The sequence below is a fragment of the Selaginella moellendorffii genome, unplaced genomic scaffold (assembly GCF_000143415.4).
Source record: "Selaginella moellendorffii unplaced genomic scaffold, v1.0 SELMOscaffold_23, whole genome shotgun sequence".
Taxonomy (NCBI): domain Eukaryota; kingdom Viridiplantae; phylum Streptophyta; class Lycopodiopsida; order Selaginellales; family Selaginellaceae; genus Selaginella; species Selaginella moellendorffii.
This window is the reverse complement of record NW_003314284.1, coordinates 1,926,593-1,950,054: the sequence shown is the minus strand read 5'-3', so window position 1 is coordinate 1,950,054 and position 23,462 is coordinate 1,926,593. Positions and strand designations below refer to the sequence as shown.

General features: G+C 46.5%; 7 protein-coding genes and 1 long non-coding RNA gene across 13 annotated transcripts; 3 read left to right on the top strand and 5 right to left on the bottom strand.

Annotated features, from left to right (window-relative positions):
- The first annotated feature begins 229 nt into the window (after nt 1-229).
- LOC9656347 (beta-amylase 1, chloroplastic) lies at nt 230-2,700 on the top strand. Its single transcript, XM_002974139.2, has 5 exons — nt 230-364; nt 437-1,133; nt 1,244-1,454; nt 1,537-1,647; nt 1,709-2,700. The coding sequence occupies exons 2-5, from the start codon at nt 448-450 to the stop codon at nt 2,513-2,515; spliced, it is 1,815 nt and encodes a 604-aa protein (XP_002974185.2). The 5' UTR covers nt 230-364; nt 437-447; the 3' UTR covers nt 2,516-2,700.
- A 3,495-nt stretch (nt 2,701-6,195) lies between these two features.
- Nucleotides 6,196-9,154, bottom strand: LOC9656346 (pentatricopeptide repeat-containing protein At4g02750). Its single transcript, XM_024679051.1, has 2 exons — nt 6,383-9,154; nt 6,196-6,324 (listed from the first exon to the last, which is right to left on the bottom strand). The coding sequence occupies exon 1, from the start codon at nt 9,149-9,151 to the stop codon at nt 7,013-7,015; it is 2,139 nt and encodes a 712-aa protein (XP_024534819.1). The 5' UTR covers nt 9,152-9,154; the 3' UTR covers nt 6,196-6,324; nt 6,383-7,012.
- LOC112340493 lies at nt 6,337-6,996 on the bottom strand. The gene is made up of 3 exons (XM_024679052.1): nt 6,930-6,996; nt 6,724-6,884; nt 6,337-6,673 (listed from the first exon to the last, which is right to left on the bottom strand). Exons 1-3 carry the CDS (start codon nt 6,932-6,934, stop codon nt 6,402-6,404), a joined length of 438 nt encoding a protein of 145 aa, XP_024534820.1. The 5' UTR covers nt 6,935-6,996; the 3' UTR covers nt 6,337-6,401.
- A 379-nt stretch (nt 9,155-9,533) lies between the features above and the next one.
- LOC112347638 lies at nt 9,534-10,169 on the top strand. The gene is made up of 2 exons (XR_002992827.1): nt 9,534-10,021; nt 10,077-10,169. It is a non-coding gene; the product is annotated as an uncharacterized LOC112347638 (long non-coding RNA).
- LOC9656344 lies at nt 9,716-12,199 on the bottom strand. Its single transcript, XM_024678831.1, has 7 exons — nt 11,641-12,199; nt 11,495-11,581; nt 11,176-11,430; nt 10,956-11,120; nt 10,841-10,894; nt 10,638-10,784; nt 9,716-10,572 (listed from the first exon to the last, which is right to left on the bottom strand). The coding sequence occupies exons 1-7, from the start codon at nt 11,824-11,826 to the stop codon at nt 10,192-10,194; spliced, it is 1,275 nt and encodes a 424-aa protein (XP_024534599.1). The 5' UTR covers nt 11,827-12,199; the 3' UTR covers nt 9,716-10,191.
- Nucleotides 12,051-13,209, top strand: LOC112347637 (histone-lysine N-methyltransferase EHMT2-like). Of its 3 annotated transcripts, none has more exons than XM_024678833.1 (3): nt 12,051-12,361; nt 12,420-12,489; nt 12,825-13,209. In XM_024678833.1, the coding sequence occupies exons 1-3, from the start codon at nt 12,061-12,063 to the stop codon at nt 12,895-12,897; spliced, it is 444 nt and encodes a 147-aa protein (XP_024534601.1). In that variant the 5' UTR covers nt 12,051-12,060; the 3' UTR covers nt 12,898-13,209. The 3 variants fall into 3 exon arrangements, with proteins under 3 accessions (XP_024534601.1, XP_024534602.1, XP_024534600.1); XM_024678834.1 differs by having other exon boundaries at nt 12,415-12,489; XM_024678832.1 differs by having other exon boundaries at nt 12,415-13,209.
- LOC9656343 (U4/U6.U5 tri-snRNP-associated protein 2) lies at nt 12,905-15,147 on the bottom strand. 4 transcript variants are annotated; one of them, XM_024678829.1, is made up of 11 exons: nt 15,015-15,147; nt 14,696-14,940; nt 14,531-14,615; nt 14,269-14,454; nt 14,048-14,218; nt 13,860-14,000; nt 13,639-13,810; nt 13,412-13,583; nt 13,235-13,342; nt 13,135-13,150; nt 12,905-13,071 (listed from the first exon to the last, which is right to left on the bottom strand). In XM_024678829.1, the coding sequence occupies exons 1-9, from the start codon at nt 15,123-15,125 to the stop codon at nt 13,249-13,251; spliced, it is 1,377 nt and encodes a 458-aa protein (XP_024534597.1). In that variant the 5' UTR covers nt 15,126-15,147; the 3' UTR covers nt 12,905-13,071; nt 13,135-13,150; nt 13,235-13,248. The 4 variants fall into 4 exon arrangements, 3 of the variants coding, with proteins under 3 accessions (XP_024534597.1, XP_024534598.1, XP_002973976.1); XM_024678830.1 differs by having other exon boundaries at nt 12,905-13,054; XR_002992826.1 differs by having other exon boundaries at nt 13,135-13,342.
- Nucleotides 15,148-16,159: 1,012 nt separating this feature from the next.
- Nucleotides 16,160-18,434, bottom strand: LOC9656342 (acyl-coenzyme A oxidase 4, peroxisomal). The gene is made up of 13 exons (XM_002973929.2): nt 18,246-18,434; nt 18,104-18,202; nt 17,935-18,041; nt 17,789-17,866; nt 17,599-17,722; nt 17,469-17,542; nt 17,351-17,410; nt 17,188-17,297; nt 16,978-17,137; nt 16,841-16,917; nt 16,554-16,725; nt 16,399-16,491; nt 16,160-16,345 (listed from the first exon to the last, which is right to left on the bottom strand). The coding sequence occupies exons 1-13, from the start codon at nt 18,334-18,336 to the stop codon at nt 16,232-16,234; spliced, it is 1,359 nt and encodes a 452-aa protein (XP_002973975.2). The 5' UTR covers nt 18,337-18,434; the 3' UTR covers nt 16,160-16,231.
- Between the last annotated feature and the right edge of the window lie 5,028 nt (nt 18,435-23,462).

The following is a 23,462-nucleotide window of genomic DNA, read 5'->3' as shown; positions in this document are numbered from 1 at the left end:
CTTTGGCGCCTTATCTTCTTGTTGCCGGACAATTCGAAAAACAAGTTTGCGGGGGGGCAAACATACGCGCTTTTGCCGTTTGAAACTATCCAACGTGCTGTCTTCTTTCGCGTTTCTTTACGGGAGGCCGCGAATATGCGCGTGGAATCCTTCCGCGCCGTGCGTCGGACGCTGCTCTTCTTTCCACCATCTTTTACGCTTTTTCTAGTTGCTTTCGTGGCCGCGCATCTAGAAAAGGATCGTGTTTGCCAAGCGGCGGTGCGAAAGAGGGGAAGCATTCTCTCCATTTTTCTCTCTCTCTCTCTTCCTCTCGTGATTTCTTTTTCGATCCCGCCGCGCGCGCCGCTGCTCCACGCGCCATCTCGTAAGAAATTTCTAGCTAGCGCCTCTTTGTGATCGAAAGCTTGGCTTGATCGAGCGGCTATGTCGTCTGCAGCATCCGGCTTGATGAGTAGCAGCTCAATCCTTGGCCGCGGCAGGGCTGTCTTCCCGGAATCCGAGCCATCGACGAGCGCCAGCGTCTGGAATCCGGATTTCTCCACGACCAGGGTATCGTGCTCTACCCTAGCCAGGCGCTCGATAATCTGCCATATGGCGTCGCCCCCGGCGGAGGAATGGTGGAAGCAGCAGCCCCAGCAGCATCGCTCCTCCTCGCCAATCTCTTGCTTCCCGTCCCAGGTAGCATCGCATGGCCCAGCTCTAGCGCCGGATTTCTTCGAGGAGCGGCCGTTTGAGCTCCAGCACGGGATTTCCAGCCCCTCCCCCAGTGGATTCCCGTCCAAAATCGCTCCACCCGTGGAGAAGGAGCACAGCGCGCAAGAGACCCCGACGAGCAAGGGTAAGAGGAGTGGCGTCCCGGTGTACGTGATGCTCCCTCTGGATAGCATCAACAGTGGGAACAACCAGGTGAATCGCGCGAGAGCGATGAATGCGAGCTTCCAGGCGCTCAAGAGCGCGGGCGTGGAGGGTGTGATGGTGGATGTGTGGTGGGGGATTGTGGAGAAGGATGGGCCTTGCAACTACAACTGGTCAGGGTACCGGGAGCTCCTGGAGATGGCCAAGAAGCACGGGCTCAAGGTCCAGGCGGTCATGTCCTTCCACCAATGCGGAGGAAATGTTGGAGACTCTGCCTTGTAAGTTCATTCTTCCTTTCCATCGTGCTCTGTTTTGGATTGCTTTCCATGTTTCTGCTTGATCCGCTTTTTGCTTGGGTGATTTCTAAGTCAAGTCTTGCGTGCCGCAGCATCCCTCTGCCGTGGTGGATCGTCGAGGAGGCAAAGAATAATCCGGACATGGTCTACACGGACCGCTACGGGAACCGCAACTTCGAGTACCTCTCTCTGGGATGCGACCACCTTCCGGTGCTCAAAGGAAGAACGCCGGTGCAAGCTTACTCGGACTTTATGAGGAGCTTCAAGGAGTCGTTCAGTGATATGTTGGGAGACGTGATTGTGGTAAGCTATCTAGCCTGGGATGATGATAAGTACAGAGGTGGATTGTGTGATTGACGAACTCTTCCTTTTGCTACTTTCGCAGGAAATCCAAGTCGGGATGGGCCCTGCTGGAGAGCTGAGATATCCTGGGTATCCGGAGAGAGATGGGATTTGGAAATTTCCGGGGGTAGGGGAATTTCAGTGCCATGACAACGTAAGTTTCCAACTTCTTTTGTTTGTTTCTTGTTTTCTGAGTGTTGGATTTTTTCGTGCAGTACATGCTTGCAAGCCTGAAAGCCAGCGCCGAAGCAATCGGCAAGCCCGACTGGGGGTGCGCTCCCTCGGACGCCGGCCACTACAACCAGTGGCCCGAGGACAGCATCTTCTTCAAGCGGGACGGGGGCTGGAACACGGACTACGGCAGGTTCTTCCTCGAGTGGTACTCTGGCAAGCTGATAGAACACGGGGAGTCGGTGCTCACGGCTGCCGAGGGCATCTTCCGAGGCAGCCCCGTCCGGCTGTCTGCCAAAGTCGCAGGGATCCACTGGCACTATGGCACTCGCTCGCACGCGCCAGAGCTCACGGCCGGCTACTACAACACGCGATTCAGGGACGGCTATCTCCCACTGGCCCGGATGTTTGGAAGGCACGGCGTGACTTTCAACTTTACGTGCTTCGAGATGCGAGACGTGGAGCAGCCGGCGGCCGCGCAGTGTAGTCCCGAGGGGCTGCTCAAGCAGGTGGTGGCGGCGGCCAAGTCCGCGGGTGTTCCTCTGGCCGGAGAGAACGCGCTGCCGCGTTACGACGAGGGGGCCTATCACCAGATCGTGATGAAGTCGCGGCTCGAGGTGGAGGGCGAGGAGAGTATGGAGCGGGCGTACGAGCCGATGTGTTGCTTCACATTTTTGCGGATGAACGAGCGGCTGTTTCATCCGGAGAACTGGAGGAGGTTCGTCCAGTTTGTCAAGGAGATTGGCGATGGCAAGGGGAGCTCGTCGTCGCGGGAGCACGAGCACCGGGCCTCGGAGCTGCTGGTGGCGACCAAGCCTTTGATCCAGGAGGCGGCCGCGGCATTGGTGTAAGTAGCGGAGGCGCGATCGATTTTTCTCGATCTTCTTTGGGTGGAGATCTTCTAGATGATGACGATGACGATGTGATTTGTGTGGAGCAAGGTGGCCTGATGCTACCGCTCCAGCTCCAAGCATTTTGGAGCTTTTCTTGTGGATAAATAAGAAGGAATAGGAAGAATTGTAAAGGTTTAAAGTTCTTCCGGAAGTGTCGGAGTGGGATCACAGGTTCTTCGCTTGCTCGAGAAGCGCGTGAAGAGGTTTTAGTCCAAGAGCGCGACTCTCACATCTTTGGGAAATTTTCGCTCTGGACCACAACACAAAAACTTCTTTTTGGGTCCTTTGGCGTCGCCATTGGATGGAGTTGCGACTTTCGTATCATTGGATGACTTTGTTGGTGAGAAGATTAGCGTCGTCTTCGGCGATGAGACGACCCAGTTGCTTCATCTGATTTAACCCCTGAAAGCCGAAAATATGAGTTTTGGTTCCGTAGTCTTGTGAAGAGAAAAGAAAAGCTTACGTCCCAGCGGATTTTCCTGTCTTTCCCATCTCTTTCAGGAACGCTTCTCGCTCGGAAGAAAAAGCGATTCTAGAAGAAGATTTACACGTGGTCAAGAGATGTTACCTTTTCACAACTCGAGGGACGGGAGCGATTTTAGGGGCAAGAGAATAGACTTACCACTGTTTATTAGACAGCTAATAGTATATTAAAATTTAAAGAGAATATACTCAATGAGAAAGCTTGGTTCATAATTTTTACTCTAAAATCTGAGAATATCTGGACCCGAAGGCAAACTTCCGCTTCTTGTTCATACTCACCTCCTTGTCTCGTCGGAGGTCCTCCCCTGGATCAAAAAAGTTAGTTTTGCACACTTCACCGTCAAACTTGCACTGCTCGATGTCATCCACAATCTCGACACCCATGGGAATCTCCATCTCCTCCGCACATCGAACGGGAACATTGTGCCGCAGCAACACTTTGCACTGGCGAATACCTGCATCGTTTGTTCCTATAAGTATGAGCAGCTATGAAAGCGTATGCAACAAACCTTTCACAGCTTGTTTTGTTACCCTACGGGACTTGTCGCGGTAGCTCTGGAAGCCGAATTCCTCATAGGTCGATTCCGCCAGGAAGAAGCAGAGTACAAACTCCTCCGGCTTACTGGTCCCGCCGTAGATCTCGTTCCATGCACGAAGAGCACTGATATGTGTTTGGAGAGCTTCTGCCGCTACTGGATGGCATGCTGCTAAAGTTGGTTGTGCCAGCGTCCTAGGAAGAAAAGTGTAGTCCACAGCCCCATTATTCTTGATCACTGGCCTCCATACATAGTGGATAGCATCGGCACCTGCCATCATTCGCAATTAGCCAACCAATGGTAACTCCACTCAGCAGTAACTTACCAGCCTCCAGTAGAGCAGCTTTCAGATCTCCTTCGTAGTATCGCAACAGCGGTATCAATTCCAAAGGCTGCCAAACATCGCATGAAATCCACTTTTTCGGTTTGAAGGATCCTCACGACATTTACGGTGCTTGTCATCGACATATCAGCAACAAGGATTAGTACATGTAAGAAACGAACAGTAACTCACCATAACCAGCGTAGCTCCACGCAGTACGTAAGCAGTGGAAAGCTCCTGGAAAACCAAGCCTTGAAGCACCCCGTCTTCAGGTAACGCAGTCCACATGAAGAGCTCCAGGTCTTTCGGTTTCATGCTCGTAAGAGCCAGAGTGAATTGAGCCTGGACTTTTACACTGCAAAAGTCGAGGTAGTAATCTTGGAACGAAGAGCTCTTGGCCGGTTTAAAATGTAGGAGCGCCCAGGATATATCCTCCCCTCGGGATTCGTCTCGCGTGCTTCCCAAGAGGCGTCGGAGGTTGGTGTTGTTCAACGACCTCTGGACTTTCTTCAAGAATCCTTCTTGGATCACACTCGGGAAGTAATCAGACCAGAGCAAGTGCACAACGCCTCCGAACCATTTGTAGTACTCTGGAGCAGCTTCCACACGCTGGAAGCCGGCCTGCACCTGTTTCTCGAGCGTTTCGATGAGCACCTTGAGTTCAAAAGCTAACTCTCTTGCTGGCCGTCCCTGCTCCTTGACATCTTCCCGCAGCATTTTCTGTACGCGTTCGTTCAAAATGGGAACTTCAGCTAAATCTCCACAGCCCGCTGACAAATTCACTCTGGACTCCCCAAACTGATACGTCACCTTCGCCCACTCCTCAAGCTCGCGCAGGCTAGCCTGGAGAGTTTTCACCTCAGCTTCGAGGTTCTGGTAATGAACCTTCCACAACCCCACCAAGGCTGTGTACTCGTCTTCCTCCCACGGGTACATGTACATAACAATCTTCTTCCGGTCGGCCTTGGCAGCTTTGACATTTTCCGCTGCTGGCGAAGCCGCAACTAATAGAACACGTCCGAGAGCACCATCTGTGGGGACTTTTTGATTTATCAGATGCCAGGGGGCATTGATGAATGAGTCCAGAGAGACTTTGTCGCGCTTTGCCACATGGACCGTATTGCCTCTGAACTCCCATATGAAGTCGGCAGACTCGTAGAGAATGTGCAGCTCCTCGTCAATGTCGGAATCTCTTAACAATATAGCGGCTCTGATGATGAAGTACCAAAGGAATGCTGACTTGCCCACGCCAGAGTTGCCGTTGAGATGGCAAAGCCAATCGCCATTAGCGCATGGAGCCTTGTCAAGGATCGCGTCAAATAACGGGCCGTACATCCTCCTTACGTACAGGCCGGAAAGCCTCTTGTCTGCTCCCAGCCTTGCATCGAACATCTTGATAACCTTGCCCGCTGCAATATCCTCACGCTCCAAACTCCAGACATAATCCTGCCACCAGGATTGAAGCGATTGCAACACTGTTCAAAGCGAAGCACACGCAAATCAGACAACGAACATAGCCCAGCTACACTTACCTTCGGTGCTCATCCTGGAAAAATCCAAAGAGGGTTGCCGCACCAAAAAAGATTGTATCCGCTACGTAGGTTTCAAACCTCTTTTGAGAGTCTTTTTTTCTCCGTAAGCCTCAAGCCAGAGCTCAACTATAACACGCGATTCAGGGATCTCCCGCTGGCCCGGATGTATGGAAGGCAAACTCGATCGCGTCTCCGATACTTACGCGGCCGGAGATCTTCTAGGTGAAGACGATGACGATATGATTTGTGGAGCAGGGTGGCCTGATGCAACGGTGTGCTACCGCTCCAGCTCCAAGCATTTTGGAGCTTTTCTTATAGAAAAGAATTGTAAAGGTTTAAAGTTGGATCCCAGAGTGGGATCACAGGTTCTTCGCTTTCACGCAGGTAATCGTGAAGATGTTTTAGTCCAAGAGTGCGGCTCTCACGTTTTTGGAAAATTTTGCGCTGGTTCTCTTTTTGGTTTTTCTAGCGCCATTGGATGGCTTTCTTGGAGTTGCGACTTTCTCTTTGGATGACTCTGTTGGCGAGAAGATTAGCGTCGTCTTCAGCGATGAGACGATCCAGTTGCTTCATCTGATTTAACCTCTGAAAGCCAAAAATGCGATTTTGATTTTGTCAGTAGTCTTAAGAAGAGAAGCGAGAAGCTTACGTCTTGTATTTCCCAGCGGATTTGTCCCCGGTATTTCCTGTCACTCCCAAACTTTTCCATCTCTTTCAGGAACGTCTCTCGCTCGCCTATTTCTCTAGCAACTGCAGGGAAGCAAGTTTAAGGTCTGTGGAAAAAACGATTCTTGAGGAAGATTTACTTGTGTTCATGAGATGTTCTTTCTCCTCTTTGGAACCTTTCACAACCCGAGGAACGGGAGCGATTTTAGGAGCAAGATCTTCCATTTTCTGCGACTCATGAGAGAAAGAAAGGATAAATCTTATATGACCGAGAGAATGAACTCACCCCATCAAAGCCACTCCATTCAAAGATGGTTTGAAGGCGTTGCTTCTCTTTCGAGTCCATGACCGCCCCTAGACAATGATAACATCAAACTTTGGGACGAATACAAACCTTCAAGTTGTATACTTGCTGGAGGTACTGGAAGCCCCGCATCCGCGAGATCTTCCTTGATCTTCTCAAGGATAAATGATGCCTTCCTCCGCCCGCCGTCTATCGGGAAAACTGCTAGATTGTCTGTGTCGATTCTTCGCCTGTAGCGCGGCAACCTTCGGTTTGGAACTGTTGCGGGTCTTTCTGATGAACAAAGAACTCCATCATTTTGCAAGAAACTTAATCGATCGTACCTCCAGCCATGACGAAGCGCCGAAGAACATCGAGCCGGCTGCCTAGATCCTGCCCGGATTGCTTGCGGGAAGCGAAGCCGTTGTAGAACCGGAAGAGCGCATCGCCAGCAGTGGTTCCACGGATTGGACCGTCCCAAAGAATCGCATCGCCACTCCCAAAGCTGACAAAAAGAGAGCTCAATCCAAATCGAGGAGAAAACACTTACTTCATGCTCCCTTCGAAAGCGAAAAGAAGCCACGCGGCAGCAGGCCAAGCTGGCACAACCGTCGCTTCAGCTGAAGCGGACAGTTAAGCCCTAACGCCCAGCGCGGTCAGTGCCACCTCGTCGGGCCAGAAGGGCATGTTCTTGGAGAGCTCCTTGGCCCGGCCGCGCTGCCTCGATCGCCCCAGCACGTCGATCATGCAGCAGTAGTGTTCCATCGTCGGCTGGAAGCCCCGGGAATCCCCGGCGATGGAGAGGAAACACTTGCGGCTATGATCCAGCAGCCCATCGTGGCTGCAAGCAGTGAGAACCCCCGTGAACGTCGCGGCGCTGGGACTCCCTCCCTCGAGATCCATCTCGCGGAGGAGCTCCAGCGATCGCATCCTCTTCCCTCTCCCCGCGAGCGCGTAGCCATGGACGAGGACGTTCCACGCGACCGTGTCACCGCTCTCGGGCAGCCGCGAGAAGAGGACTCTCGCTCGATCGATGCGGCCCCGCCGCGCAAACCCGGCGATGAGCGCCGTCCACGCCACCGCGTCGCACTCCGGGGCTCTCGCTGCGAGCTCCACAGCGAGGTCGAGCTCGCCACTCTCGGCGCACGCCGTGATCATCGACGTCCACACCAGCAGGTCCTTGGATCCCTCCGGCACGCCTAGGAAGAGCTGCCAGGATCGGTGAAGATCACCGTTTCCTGCACAGGCCTCGATCACTGGCGCCCACGACACCAGCTCCTTGCGGGGCATTCGATCGAAGATGGCGAGCGCCTCGCTGGTGTGGCCGTGGCGAGCGATCTCGTGCGCTAGCACCGCCCATGCGATCGCATCGTGCTCGGGCATTCCCTGGTCGAATGCCCACAACGCCTCCTCTGTCCGGCCACTCCGGGCGTAGGCCGCGAGGAGGATCGTACACGACACTGCGCTCCACTCCGGGAGGGAATCAAACAAGAGCTTGACGCGATCGAGAGAGGTCTCCGCCGCGAGCAGTGAGTTCCAGGCTACCAGATTCCTCTCGGGCATTCTCTCGAGGAGAGATCTCGCCTCTTCAAGCTGCCCGCTCCGGGCATACGCTGCGAGGAGAGATGCCCACGAGACGATGTCGTGCTCTTCCATAAGATCAAAGATCTGGAGCGCGCGCTCGATGGCAGCAGTGATTCCAAGCGCGGCGATGATCGTGTTGCAAGAAATGCGATCGTGCTCGGCCATGCTACCAAAGACGAGCTCGGCCCCCGGGATATGCCCGTTCTGGGCATACGCCGCCACGATCGAGTTCCACACCGCTACGTTGAGCTGTGGCGCTCGATCGAACACTCTCTTGGCCTCTTCCACATCCCCGGAGCTCGAGAGTCCAGCGATCAGCGAACTGAAGAGATGGATTTTCTTCTCTGGCATTCGCTCGAGCAAGTTCTTCGCGACGGCGGTCTCCCCGGTTGAGATCAGCGCCTGGATCGCCGCGCTCCAGATCGCCGTGCTCGGGCTCTGGATAGATTCGAAGGCTTGGATGGATTTGTGGGCGAGGCCGTGCCTGGCGAATCCACGGATCATGGTCGTGACTGTGATCTCGTCGCGGCTTTCCATGCTGTGGAAGAGCCTCTCGGCCTCTGCGACATCCCCGGCCTCCATGTAAGCGCCCAAGAGCGAGTTCCACGCGACGATGTTCTTGGTAGGCATCTGGGAAAACAACTCTCTGGCCTTGATCAAATCCCCACTCCGGGCATAGGCAGCAAGCATCGAATTCCAAGACACAGCATCGCGATGGGGGATTCTCTCGAAGATCTCTCGCGCCTCCTCTGCCAATCCATCCTTGGCATACGCCGCGACCATCGAGTTCCAGGAAACGAGATCCTTGTGCGGCATTTTCTCGAAGATCTCCCGTGATTTTGCCAGATGCCCGTCCCGGGCGTAAGCGGCGATCATGGCGTTCCAGGAGACGCGATCGCGCTGGGGCATCGCGGTGAAGATGGCGCTGGCCTCCTCCAGCTCGCCATTGCTCGCGTACGCGCCCAGCATCATGTTCCAGGAGAAGACATTCTTGCCCGCCTCGCGATCAAACACCGCTCGCGCCTGCGCCAAATCCCCGGCCTTGCCATACATCTGGATGAGGAGATTCGAGAGGTAGACGCTGGAGTGGGCGCCGGAGAGGATCTTGGAGTGGAGGCGCTTGAGCTGCGCGGCATCGTTGGCATTGCGAATGAGATCCGCCCAATAAGCGACAGTGGCTCCATCCATAAAATTTGAAATTTTAGGGTTCTTGAAGCTCCATAAATTTTTGAATTTTAGGGCTCTTGCTAGGGCGATCGCGATCGAACGCATTCCTTGTTGGATTTTTTTATGGTTTTCGATTCGCAAGGTACTGCCATGCCAGGCTTTTGTTTCCTTCTTTTGAAGCACGCGTTTTAGTTTAGAACGAAAGCACGGCAAAAAGAGGGGAACGGCTTGCTCGGAGATCGCAATCACATGCTCGCTCGCATCATCATCACAAGTCGCGCAAGAGTGCTTTCAAAGGTTAGTGCTCAATTTTTTTTTTCTCGGTTTCTTTAGATCACACTGGATTGTTTTCGTTGCCCAATGCATCGCTAGTTTTAGATGAAAGCTTTTAGAACTTTTCTTTGCTTCATCCTGTCCTCTATAGTGGAGGAAGAATGTCGAGAACTTTGGAGCTAGTTTAGGAAGAAAGCTTTTTAGTTCTTCCTTTCCTCCATGGTGGAGGAAGATTAGCATCATACTTTTTTGGAGCGCTTTAGTTTTTAGTTTTTGTTCTTCGTTGTGTTCCATAGATGCATGACAACCATAGCTGGCTACTAATACCTTTGCGATCACGTAACCTTACAGATGAGACAAGGAGGGAAAACTGGGAACGAACAACGTTCTTTCTCTCTTCATCATGCCTTGTGTGGAGTCCGGCTGTCTTCTCATCGATGGCGATCAATCAACGACTTCGAGTTTGGCAGCCGATTTAATTGCATCCGGTTGACCTTGATGCCGTGAACTTATCATACTTCTTCTTCTGCTGCTTCAACTTGGATCATCATCGCCTCCCCTGGAAACACCAAACAAGCTTAAACTTATCCTCTTCTTTACGGCTGCCGCGTTTACAAGGTACGGGATTCTTCCCCTCTGCGTTTTAAGAACTGATAATCACTCTTTTGCGCAGTCACTTCCCAGCGGGCTCTTAAAAAATGGTTTGTCTAAGGTAAGAACTTTCCAGTTGTTAGCATCCAGCAGTGTATGCCAAAGTCATTGTATCTGTGAGTGCCAGTCGAGCGTATTTACTGTTGACAACGAGGATTCTGACCGGGTCCTCCGTAGTAGAAGTAGTTCCCCCAGTCCCCGCTAGTTGCTCTAAGGATATCGTAGCAATTGGGATGTTCTGCTAGAGTCTGGAGCATAACCTGCGTTTTCAGTTTGTTTGTGCCGTCTACATATCCCAGATTCCTGAAGTAGCTAGCCTGCCCGAATCCCTGTGACGGAAAGTGTCCGCTTCCCATCTGAGTAGCCGTGTGGTGGCCTCGAGGTGCTGTGTTAACTATCTCCCCTCCCCACTCGATCATGGACGCATGATCGCCGAGATGAGTGAAGAGCTCCGCTGGCCAGTATCCTAGTAAAATACCTGGTCCGAATCTCATCCACCAGTTTTTGGTTCTGGGATCCTGGGAGAGAGAGAAACAAGCTCGAGTTTTTTCTTTTGCATTTGATTCAAACTGATGGGTTTTACCTTCCAGATGAGGATCCGGATGTCGTATTGAGCACCATTGAGCAGTGACAAGGGGGATATTGTAGCACCAATGGCAATACTCCTCCCGAGTTGTATGAAGCCCGAGCACAGCAGGTTGTAGCAGCCAGTGGTTCGATATGCATCGCTCTGGAAACGATCACAGTATATTGAGCTCGGGAACAAACTGGAGATTTCAAACTCACCGTCCAGTATGTGAACAACCGGGGGTTGCTGTCGCCGTAAAGCAGCGGACTCACCTGAAAGACACTCGAGCCAGTCAGTAAACTCTCCGAGAGAAGTCCGAGAAAGGGTCCTTACTTGCCAGCCGGCTTCGATGCTATTGAGATCGCCATAGAAGGAACCAGCAAGCAACCACATTTGGGAGAGGCTGAACTCGTTCGGGACTTGGATGGCTGGTTTCCATACGTTGAGGGACGCTTGAGCACCGTAATACTGGCCTCCGTTGATGAACGCGATAGCATGCTGCGAAAAAGAGAAATTTTTGAGACTCCAGCAAGAAAGATGCGGAGATGCTGACCTCATGGCTGCCTTGAGCAGGCTCGGGTGGTCTTATTCTTCTAGGATTGGGGGGTGGCCTTGCTTTGCGACCATAGCGGCTGACAGAACCACCGACGCGGAGTATGTCATCTATAGTTGTTCTTCGGATGGGGACGGTTCCTTCGGGGCACTCTCCGCTTTGGTGCCACAATTGGTACGAGACTTTGTCGTCGCCTGGGCTGGATTCGGTTGAAGCTGCTCCATCCTCCTGGTCTGGCCAGAAGTCTGGTTTGCTCTACACATCGGACAAGAGACAGCGATTCTAAGCCGAGTCATGATCGCAAGTCAGCACAACACACCTGGAGTTTGTGATCTTTGAGCAGCGGGTGATCGAATGCCGGTTGGTTGCTGATGAGAACGCAGTCTATTATGTCCCCGTCTGGACTCTGGGAAAAGAACAACTCTAAGACGCTGCTACAAAGATCTGGAGGAGGAGTTTGGTTACCCGGATGGTGTGCACCGCAGGCTTGTTGATGTTGTTGAGCTTCTTCCGGAGCTCCAGCACCTGCCTCCGGGACAGCCTTCTCCTGTGAGCTGTTCCGGTGGCGTTGATCGCTCCGGTTTCCAAAGCCGAGGCGAGATGGATCAAGAACAGGAGTAGAACGAGTGACAATCTTCTCCGGCATGACATGGCCGACACGAAAACTTCTACACACCTACTGGAGGCTGAAGAATTGACTGGAAGCGAGATCTACAAGCTAGAGAGGCCTGGCGATTTTCCCGAAAGGCTAGCTTTGCTCGAGCTACGAGACCGAGAGAGAAGCTTCGACAGAAAGACTGATAGCTTCGGACGCAGCAGCAGCGGCAGCAAGAGCCAGACATGTAGAGACAAACAAGCTTGCACATTACTCTTTCCTGGACAAGGATGAGATCACTGGCGAAAGAGAGGTGGGAGGACCCATTTCAAACGAGCAGCGGCCAGCAGCAGGATCGAAATGATGATGATGCACGGCCAACATCAGCGAGGAGACAAGCAAAAGAATCACTGGAGTCACTTTTACTGGAAGAAGAAGAAGAAGAAGAAGAAGAAGAAGAAGAGGAAGAAGAGGAAGTAGCGGCGGTGGAAGGGATAAAGAATTGCGGAGAAATGCAGGGAAGACAATGGCTGCGTGCGTCGCAACAAGGTGAATGCTTCCTCTCGCTCTCAAGGTGGCATTTTGATGGAGGTATGTGTTGTTTTAGCTTTGCTCAAATATTAATATTTTTTCTTTCTTTCCAGAGCAGAGGCGTTGCTGCTCGGCTTGTCACCATCTTCCAGGCCGTGCGTACTGCTGCATTGCATTCTCTTACCACTGTGAGTACGCTCCTGAAACCTCTGCTGGTCCATTTAGTAATTTTATTTCTCTTCTTCGCAAGAGTCGGAGAAAGAGGAGATCCTCTGGCTTGCAATCGGTCTTTTTCCGTCTCTAGGTTGTAGACGCCCCTTTACAGTGTTTCTTACTTCTCTTCTTCTTCTTCTTCTTCGTCTTCGCTCTCGTTCCTGCCTGTCGAGATTTCTCGGGCAGGCCGCTTGCCGCTGCTCGCTGAGGACAGTCAGGAAAAAGGAGAAAAAATTAAAGCCAGACGAGAAAAACCTTGCGTGTGTATGGTGTATGTGAGCATCAGTAAAGTTCTTCCTTTTCACCTTAGGTGCAACGCAAACACACACAGTCACTTCTGCAAACACAGGGTTTTGATCGACATTGTAACTTGGTGCTCTTAAACGCGTGGAAAGCGATGGTGGTAATTCTATTCGATTTTGACACTCGTCCTTGCTGATCACTACCATTGCCTCCAGCGGGCCAGCGATTGCGATATCAAGGTATATGAGTATTAAGGTACTAAACGTCAAGAGGGAACTCTCAGTCATGTCCAGTCCACTATAGCAGCAGCAAAACTGATTTCATTCATGAGGCCCAGGAATTTGAAGCTATTGTAGAAAACGGAAGCAAGCACGTACCGGGAATTACTATGCACTGTGAAAGCGAAGAGCGTTGAATCAAACCGGGAGACGTAAAGAAAGAATAAAAAAAAACCAAAGTTAAATCTTGAGCACGTACCAAGATCGGCTTGGTTATTGCTGCTGCTCGTAGATCTGCATATACGCCTCAGAGAGCGCAACCATCTGCGGCAGAGTTTCTGTCACGTGAAGGTCTTGCATCTCGTACCTGCAAGACGAACAAACCTTTAAATCTGATTCCTACAAAAGAAAGAGAAAGGAAAACAAGAATACTTACCATACTTCTTCCGATTTCCTCTGCACAAACACGCGGTAAGAGCCTTCCCTGGGCTTGCCATCGTGGACGGTGTTGGCAATGAGATCGTACTTTGAGCGGGCTTTCTTGCTGCCATCAGCGGAACCCAGTGGGATGTAGTCTTTCAGCTCCAGATTTTTCACCGGGAAGTTCACTGCAAAATATACAATGAGAAAACGCCTTACAAAGAATTGAAAGCAAGAATTTACCCAGTGTTGGATTCTTTTCAATGAAGAAGTTATTCTTCTTGAAGCGCCTCATGTGTAAGATCAAATACCTCGGCAACCTCGTTACACGATAACGCATTCGTGCTGGCTGTGGCCTCACCACCTCAGTCGGCGTTTCACCATCGAACTTTTTCAAGATGTTGAAAAGAGGAACCTACAAGAATGAGCGTGAGCAATCAGGAGAGATTGACATGGTCATATACCTGTGGGATGATGTTTTTCTCCATGACATCTTTAAAAAGTGGAGGTGGGGGTAGATCGAGTCCAAGCATCAGAAATGGCAGCCTGCTAATCTCTCGGTTATTCGGGTCGGACTGCAATTCCTTCAACACTTCTAGCTCGCCCTGTTTCACCAGTTCATAAGACGGACACACTTGTTTAAAACACTCACCTGGAAACATTGGTAGATGATGCTACTGTTGCGCAGTGTTGTACCACCCAGTTCGCTGTGCAGCGTATTCAGAAGCCAGGAGAAGAATTCCACGGGATCAGACTGCACACCTATACGGAACTTCTTCTTGCTGGCAGACATGATCGCCTGAAGAAACTCGTGGGGACTGACCTGCAGACGAACCAGCAGCCTTGTCACGAAAGAGAACAAGAAAATCACACCTGTCCTTTGAAGTTCCTGGCATGCCATATCTTCCTCGTGAGCTCCCCAAAGCGATGGACAAGAGGAGAACTGGAATGCCTGTAGTTCTCTGGTATCAGGAAAAAGTCCCGGAGCGGAGTCACCCGCATGAGCGACTGTATTATAACGTTGACAAAGTCCGTCTCCTTGATATTGTTAAGCCCCACCTACAGCACCACACACAAGCTTCAGAAACCCTGTGTCAGTAAACCAGACTAAAACTCCATCTCGAGTGACACTCACCATTCCAGGTAGATAGTCGGAGCCATCGAGAGCTCTCGCCCACTGCTTGCTTTTATCGAGCTGCGAAACTTGAGCGCCCGTAAACCTTTCAAAAGGATAACATTAGCATCGCCAAAGCGAGGAAAACGAAAACTCAAGAGAGAAAAGAGAGGAGAAAAACTTTACCTGGGATTTAAGACATGGCGAATGTCGTCCAGCGATGGATCATCCACCTCGTAGCCATCGGGAAGGCAGTAGACCTTCTCACTGTGCAAGTTGATAAACACATGATGGCCGGCTTCCAGGCTATGCGTGTACGCATGAGACTTCCTTCCCCGGCCTTGGAAGTACTTCCCACACACCAGGCAGGCGTAGACATTGAGATTCGAGAGAGAAACCGAGCAAAACTTCTCGAAATCAAAGTCCAGAACCTGCGAGTAAAGATTTATCCTCTCAGGCCTCCCAAGAAACGCGACGCATTCTAGCTCCCTAGTCTTTCTCTTACCTGGCGATTCACTGTGTCAAGGTAGGGGCAGTCCCTCCTCACCTCCGTCTCTTGGCGGCCGCGCTTGGCAGCAGCAGCGGCGGCATCGTCGGGAGCGCCTGCTCGCTTCATAGCCCTAAATCTATAAAGAGCCCTAAAATAGAAATTAGGGCTCTTGGGTGACTTGGTCTGCCAGAAATTAGGGGCTCTTGAGTGTTTTGACCAACAAGGATGACAAGGATGACAAAATCATCTCTCTCACTCGCGAATTTGGCGCTCGTCCTGTGGATTTCGTCACTCGTGACTGGCGCTCATGCGTTCCGGAGGCTCCAATCCGGCGGGAGCGAGGAGGAGAAGTGCCCGTGCAACCAGATTTACGTGGTGGAGGAGGGCGAGACGCTGGAGAGCATCGCCCGCAAGTGCAGCGCGCCCTACATCCTCGAGGACAACCCCCAGATCCGGGACGCCACCGATCTCTTCCAGGGCCTGGTGCTCATGATGCAGTGCGAGGATCCACCGCCGCGCAGATGATCGCGCATCGCCCATCGCCCGATCGGCGGTTACTCACAGTTTTTTTCGCCAAATTCAGTTGAGCGAGAAATTCTGTTGCTCGGTCAGTTGAAACTCTCCGGGTTTTAGAAAGCGTTCTCTCTGTGTTTGCAAGAATGGAAATCGATACAATTGAATCATCGAACTTGTGTGCCTCACTCTTCCCCTCCCTCTCAAGAACTTCTGTACAGTCGAATCTCCTGGCTTGGATCAAAAGGTGAGGTCATCCTCGCACTGCATGAACAGCACCAATCCGGGGTAGACATCGTCCTCGTCTTTGATCTGTGGATTGTCGTCCAGGATGTAGGGCGCGCGGCACTTGACGCTCATCGTCTGGAGCGTCTCGCCCCTGCGCACCTCGTAGTACTGCTGGCACGGGCATCGCCCATGGTGATTGATGCCATCCTCCGCTTCCTCGCGCAGCGATCGCCGCGCTAGAGCTCCCGAAGACAAGGATAGAACGATCAAGAACAACACGAGACAAGACGATCTGCGAGAAGAGAACGAGAGAGAAGCCATCCTTTGGCCCCCAATCCCTGGCTCTGGATTTTAGGCTATAAAGACGAGACCGTTGACCGCCACAAATTTGCCAGCGCCTAAAACCAGGTCAAACCGTACGCGTGGCAACAGATTATACCCTTTTATTAGCAATAATTAATCTTTTATTTTGTGAAGAGATTTGGCCAAGATCACGCTTTCCTCGGCCTGATGCTTGCAATGCCGGTGACTTCGCGGCCAGTCACGAGAGCGTTCACTTCGTACGTCCCTTCGTACGTGTAGATTGGTTCCAAGTCACAGAATGCCTGTACAACCAAAAGAGAATTTGTAAAGCCGAGAAAAAAGAGAGAGGGAACACCTTGGCAACGAGGAAATCCACCAAGATTCCATTGCCCCCCAGAAGTTCTCGTCCAAGCGCCACAGTCTCACGCGCCCTCTTCGTGTTCCAACACTGTTTAAGGCATTATAACGTCAGAAAGAAGGAACGTTTCAAAGGCAAAGACGTGCGCGTACCTTGGCAAGACTGGCTTGGCCTGGCGTCATCTTGCCGCTATCGTAGAGCTTGCACAGCCGCCATCCCACAAGCGCCATGGCCTGGATGTTCCCGAGCATCTGGACAAGCTTCTCCTGGTTTATCTGGAGAGAAGCCAGTGGAGCTCCGAATTGCTTCCTCTCTAGCAAGTACCTTTTTTAAGTGCAAAACACAGCACAAGCGAATCATAAGGAACAATGCGTTAGATCACTGGATGGCGAAAAACAAGCCAAAAACTCTACTCCAAATAAGCGAAAACGAAGAATACCTGTGGCACATATCGTAGACTCCCATTGTCACGCCGATTGGTTGCCATGCTACCATGATCCGGGAGATTGCAAGAACCTTTTGAGTGGAACGATCAGCATTAAAAACATCTTTGTCTTTCGAGAAATTCTGTGTCACCTTATTTGTGTCCGCGAACGAGTTTATGCCGGGGAGACGATCGTCGTCCGGGATGAACGCGTCCTTGAGAACAATGTCCCCGTTTTGGACGATCCTCAGCCCGATTTTGTTCTCGATCTTTGTTGCACGATAGCCTGGGGTTCCCTTTCTTACAATGAAACTGTATAAACAACGTGTTATGGTGCTAAAAAACAAGAGCGATTTTTGTACCCGTTGATCTGATTCGTCTCCGTATTCCGTGCAAAAATGACAGCAACATCTGCAAATGTACTGTTTCCAATCCATCTCTTCTGACCATTTAGTACCCAGCCTCCCTTAGCCTGAGATAACATACACCAATATTAATTCTTAAAACAAACATTATGTCGTGAACCTTTGTTGCGGTAGTGCTCAGAGAGCTCGCATCACTACCGTAATCGGGCTCTGTCAATGCCTGCACCATTTGTAAAAAACTCTCACGCCAAATTCAATCAAAGACGCAGTGCTATTACCCAGCAAGCGATGGTGTCGAGCTTGGCGAGCTGGGGGAGATACTTTTGCTTTTGTTGCTCGCTTCCACACATTGCTACGAAAACCAAAAATATAAAGTTTGCATAAGCACAAAGAAGAAGAACACCGTACCGATAGTTAGCATTGCCAATGAGGAATGAACAAGAATAAATGTAGAGCAGCTTGCATCGACCCTTGCAACTTCGGCAGCAGCGATAGCACTTCCCAGTATAGACAATCCCGGACAGCCATATCCCTGCGTTCGAGATTTGTCTATCGTTGATTATCTCTTGTGTCTTTTTTTTTTTTAAGCATCGCGAACCTGGATTGTACCTCCAGCGATTTTGAGACTCGCCATCTTGGGAACGATTTCGAAAGGAAACTCCGCTTTCTCCCAGTACTGAAAGTAACACAAGAAACACAAAGAAACGATGAACAAAAGCTCCAGTTTTCAAGGAAAGAAGTAACCTCGGCCATGATCGGTGCGACTTCTTTCTCCATGACGGTTCTCACCCTCATCCGCAGATCTTGATCCTCCTTGGAGAGGAGGTCATGGAGCTGGAAGTAATCAGAGACTGGAAAGAATTTTAGCTGCTCCAATGCACAAAAGAAAGAACGAAAAAATCTACTCACAGACCTAAAGGAGGGAAGCTGGATGCTGGAGTGGCCTGGGGGAATGCCCGCGATAAATCCAGCGCAGGCAATCCAACGCTCATGGTCTCCGCGATCATCAATCCTGCGCGCCAAGCGTCAATCGGGCAAGCGAAAACTTCCCATACCTTGGTCGGCATTCTTTTCTTCTGATGCCTCCAGCTGTTTGCCAATCCTCGCAATTCTGCGCTGAGCCCTGCCATTAGAACCGCGCTCCATGATCTATGTATCGATCGATCTAGCGATTCCGGCAAGCGCAACAGAACCCCACGCAATGATATATGAAAACTCCTGCAGACATTCTATTTCAAGCCAGGGACTGGAACGGAATCGAACTCTTTACCTGAAGGACTTCGCAATGAATTTAATAAGAATATACAGTAATTTCCAATGGACATTTAAACTGTGAATGCTTAACACCCAAGAATATTGCATGACACTGAACGAGTTGATATGTCCTGTTATGAAATGAAGCAGACATCATCCAATGGGCTGGGCAATAGGTCACTGTCATTTGGACAATCAATGGTAACAATCCCGTGGCAAGCTACTTCAGAATTTCACTATAGACTATTTGTCATGGAAACCCTGCTTGTGAGTAGGAAGTATTTAGACACAAAGGTCAGATGAAGTGCCTATGGATAAATCAAGCTGTTGTCAAAGAGCTACTACAACACCACTGGAAGAAACATGTGCTATTGAGACAATTAGTAGAAATGGAATGAAAGGTTATGGAGACTGGTAAAATAACTTTTAGAAATAGAAATTGAACTCTAAACCACACTACAGATATGCAGTACAAATGCAATTTGAACATAGACTTTTGGACTTTGTCAACTTCCTGTTTTATTCATTATTAGTATCTGATATCAATGCCATCAGCTTGTCTCCATCAGCTTGTCTCTTTATCCAACTTGAATATGATTTGCAATCTGATCAAAGTGAGTTTTAAGTTTAGGTAAGGAAGAAGCATTTAGTGTTGCAATATATGCTAGTGCATGTGGACAGGTATAAAACTTGGAAAAATGATGGTGGAGGTTGTAGTACTTAGGGCAAGAAATATTTATATTTGTATTAGTTTTAACATGTTCATGTCCAAATGTATGGTAAGGATAGTGGGTAGATTGGGCATGACTAACAAACTTGAGATATTGTTTAATTTTTCATTGAGTGTATCTATTTTTATTTTACATTTAGCTTAGGTTTAAGCCTAAACTCCATACCATGCTAACTGATGTAATACTTATATCACCAATATATGCCAAATTTATTTAGCTCCATTTTGCATGTTAATCTTAGTGATAAAATGTTAGAAGCTCCAAGACTATTATAATATCACTTTGTGTTTTTGTTTCTTCACTCAATGGTTGAACATTTAGAAATTACTCTATGCTTTTGTTTCTTCATTCCTTGCCTGTACATTTAGAAGTTATCTTATGCTTCTGTCCCTTCACAGCAATATGCTAAATCTTACTAATGGCTCAACTGGTAAGGGCTAGTGGCAATAGTGGTCCATGGATGGACCTTTATATGAGGATGAAGAGGTCATAAAAATGTTATGTTAGCACTGAGAAGGGAGTCATCAATTCTTGTCAACCTTTCATCACTCACCTAGATCAAATTGAAGAACAATTTAGCAAGTCTTAATTGACAAATACTTTGTTCAAACAATTATAATATATACCTTTTCTTCTAGATTTTATTATTAGTTATGCATTACAAGTTTACATGCTTTAACTTTGTGAGCTATTGAGAGGCATTTATTGTCAACTGTCTGTGACCACTTGCAGTAATAACATACATATATATGAGACTCCTAGACATGAAACTAATACTAATATAAGTATTAATCTTGACCATGATGAAGAAACTAATATGCCTCCACCTCCACAAATATAAACACCATCTATACTGAGGACAATGTTGAACATGAACATGTAAAACGAATACAAACATTTGTAATAACCTTTACTGGTGATAAGACATAAAACATCTCAGTAAAAAGACTTGCCAAAGTGCTACAATATGCATTAGCATTGTTCCCGATTTTATACCTATCCACTCCCACAAATGTGCACTAGCATATATTGAAAACAATAAGTGCTTTTTCCTATCTGGCTTTAAACTTAAAACTCACATAGATCAAATTGCAAATCAAATTCAGGTTGGATAAAAGACAAGTTGATGGTGTTTATATCATATGCTAGCAATGAATAAAATAAGATACTAACTGTCCAAGAAATTAGCTTTTGGGACAATCTAAAAACTTACTAAATATGGAATGATGTTAGATTGCAAATCTAAATGTGAAAATAATATCATTGTATTTAGAACCATCTCTACATTTTGTAGATATGCCTCACTAACAGATCTAAATATTTTCCATAAATAGTAATAGGATTGAAATGGGATTAAAATATAAGGTATGATAAAAAAAGTGTTTGGCAGACACAGTAAGATATCACATTGCTATATTGAGGTACTAATACTTAATACACCAAGGTTCTTGATAAGCTAGTGTAAGATGAAGTAAAAAAGAATTAACAAATCAGGCTAAGTATGCTTATCTAAATAGATATTTAGGAATTCCTTCTTTATGCTTATCCAGTCAAATATAGATCTTAAGTCAAGTTTACTAATAGTTGAATAAGAAGTACTATTAAAGAGAACTAATAATATTGACATTTTACTATTACGGTAGTAAAAGAAGAATATTTAAAAAGACTTACTAATAGATAACTTTCAGCACCCATAATGATATTTGTAAAACACTTTCAATCCCCTTTCTCCTATTTAGAAGATCAATGTCCTCATCGATGCATTCTCTAGGCTAGACCATTTCCAAGGAAATAACAATAAAAAAGTTCACACTTTATGAAAAATGCACCAATTTTAAATGAATTATAGGATGACCTCTTTGTTTACCCAAAATATGATAATACTCAAATACCTTTTGTGTCACTTGATGATATGCCTTTTCTTAGGGGTAATATAGCAAGAGAAACCAAACACATTTGTGAGGTTTAGATTTATTATAATAAACAATTAAAGTTTTTTACACAGTTATATCTTTTAACAGAATTAGAAATATCAAAAAAGAGGCAAGTTATGTGACCAATTGACATAGCAAGTGTATCATCAAGAAACTCAATGATAAAACATAACTACTATATATTATAGATAGCATGCTAAATAATTTATTAAAAACAGCTCAAAAAACACAATGCATCATCAATTATACAAGAAAAATGTTCATAAATATATTATTTAAAGAAATAACATCTCAAAATATTAGAACTAACCTTAGTAATAATCAACACATCCGAATAAATGCCACTCATTTATACTAGTCATCACACTAGCCAATTTGAATAAATCTCAATCAACAATACTAAAGAATTAAAGTTGCTTAAAACAATTATCAATAATATCCTACTAAAATCTCAAATCTAAAAGATCAATCGAAAAAAAATTATAAAGAAGATATAGTAATGCAAACACCAAAAGCCAAATTATGTGACCAATTGACATAACAAGTGTATCATCAAGAAACTCAACGATAAAACATAACGACTATATATTATAAATAGCATGCTAAATAATTTATAAAAAACAGCTAAAAAACATAATAAATCATTAATTATAAAAGAAAAATATTCACAAATATATAATTTAAAGAAATAACATCTCAATATATCAGAATTAAGCTTAGTAATAATCAACACATACCACTCATTTATAGTAGTCATCACATTAGCCAATTTGAATAAATCTCAATCAACAATATTAAAGAATTAAAGTTGCTTAAAAAAATTATCAATAATATCCTACCAAAATCTCAAATCCAAGAGATCAATCCAAAAAAGCTATAAAGAAGATATAGTAATGCGAACAACGAAGGCCATAAAAGAAAATGACTAATCAACATAAAAGTTCATTAATCATCTCATTTATAAAGATGTATAATCATTATAAAGAACACCACCATCTCTACCTAAAAATGATAAATCATCCATCATTAACAATAATTAAACAAAACAACTAATAATGATAATAATGATAATCCATTATCCTAAATTATTATGAATTAGAATCCGGAATTAGAAGGAATATCAGGTTATTTCCCAAGTTATCTAAACGATTGGTCATATTATCGAGGTTATGTATGGATAAATGATATCAAGCTGCTGAATCAGCACCTCAGCGAGATACATGTAGACACATGTGTATACCCATGCCACGAATCGGATAATTATGATCAAATATCACCAATGATTGTCAAATACAAACACCAACTTAAATATCAAAAGTAATAAGTTAATATGCTTTCTCTGATAAACAAATGGAATAATGAGTATAAAAATTTAAAGAATCAAAAGTTTAAAAAAGGTTAAATCCAAATTTTATATAACAACAATCATAAGTTTTATATCAATGAACTTCAATGCTAAAGAAGAAATCATGATAGAACCCACAATATCTTCACTAATATATCCATTAACCAAAATTTATAATGCAACAATTAATAAAGAATATATTTGCATAAAAGCTAAACATGATAAAGCTATGCTCAACTAATGATTATTAAATTAATCCTCCATGAATCTATCTTCCATATTAAAATGCAATTCTTTCATAACAAAGTGCTATAAGAACCATTAATGATTAAATTCAACAACTCCAATATCAATTAATAACTTTCTCTATTGCAAAGGTAATATAATTTATGCAATTTTTAAAGAAAATCCAAATCCAAATCTCTACTAAACAATCTTGTCTAAAATATACAAATTTTAATGACATAATGGCTAAATTGTCAATACCATCTTTATCAAAACTATTGAAACAAAATATTAATCCTCAATGAGCTTAATTGATCACCAATAATCTGAATCATCATAGAAGGAAAATCCAAATTTTTCAATATGCCTATAGAAAAACACTTCATCTCATTTCAATTTCAATTATAATAATGTCAATGTCAAAGTATCACTTCAATACTACCAGCATTAGAACAAAGTTAGAAAAAACCATGAATGAATCACTACTTAACACTCTTTAGCAAATAAGTTAACTAAAGTGAAAAATACTTTATTTAATATATAAATCAATCTTTCTTAATAATATTTAAATTACAGATAACACATTATGATAGAGTGAATCATCACATCTAAAGGTTAATGAAATTTAAAACTAAGGATTAAATGTAGCTAAACAATATTAAGAGAAATGAAATTGATATACATATGGAAAAACCATGCAAGCTTAATAATACAATTCTTCGCAATACCACCCATTATTACTAAATCATTTTAAAACTAAATAAAGTATCAAAAGTCCTTGAT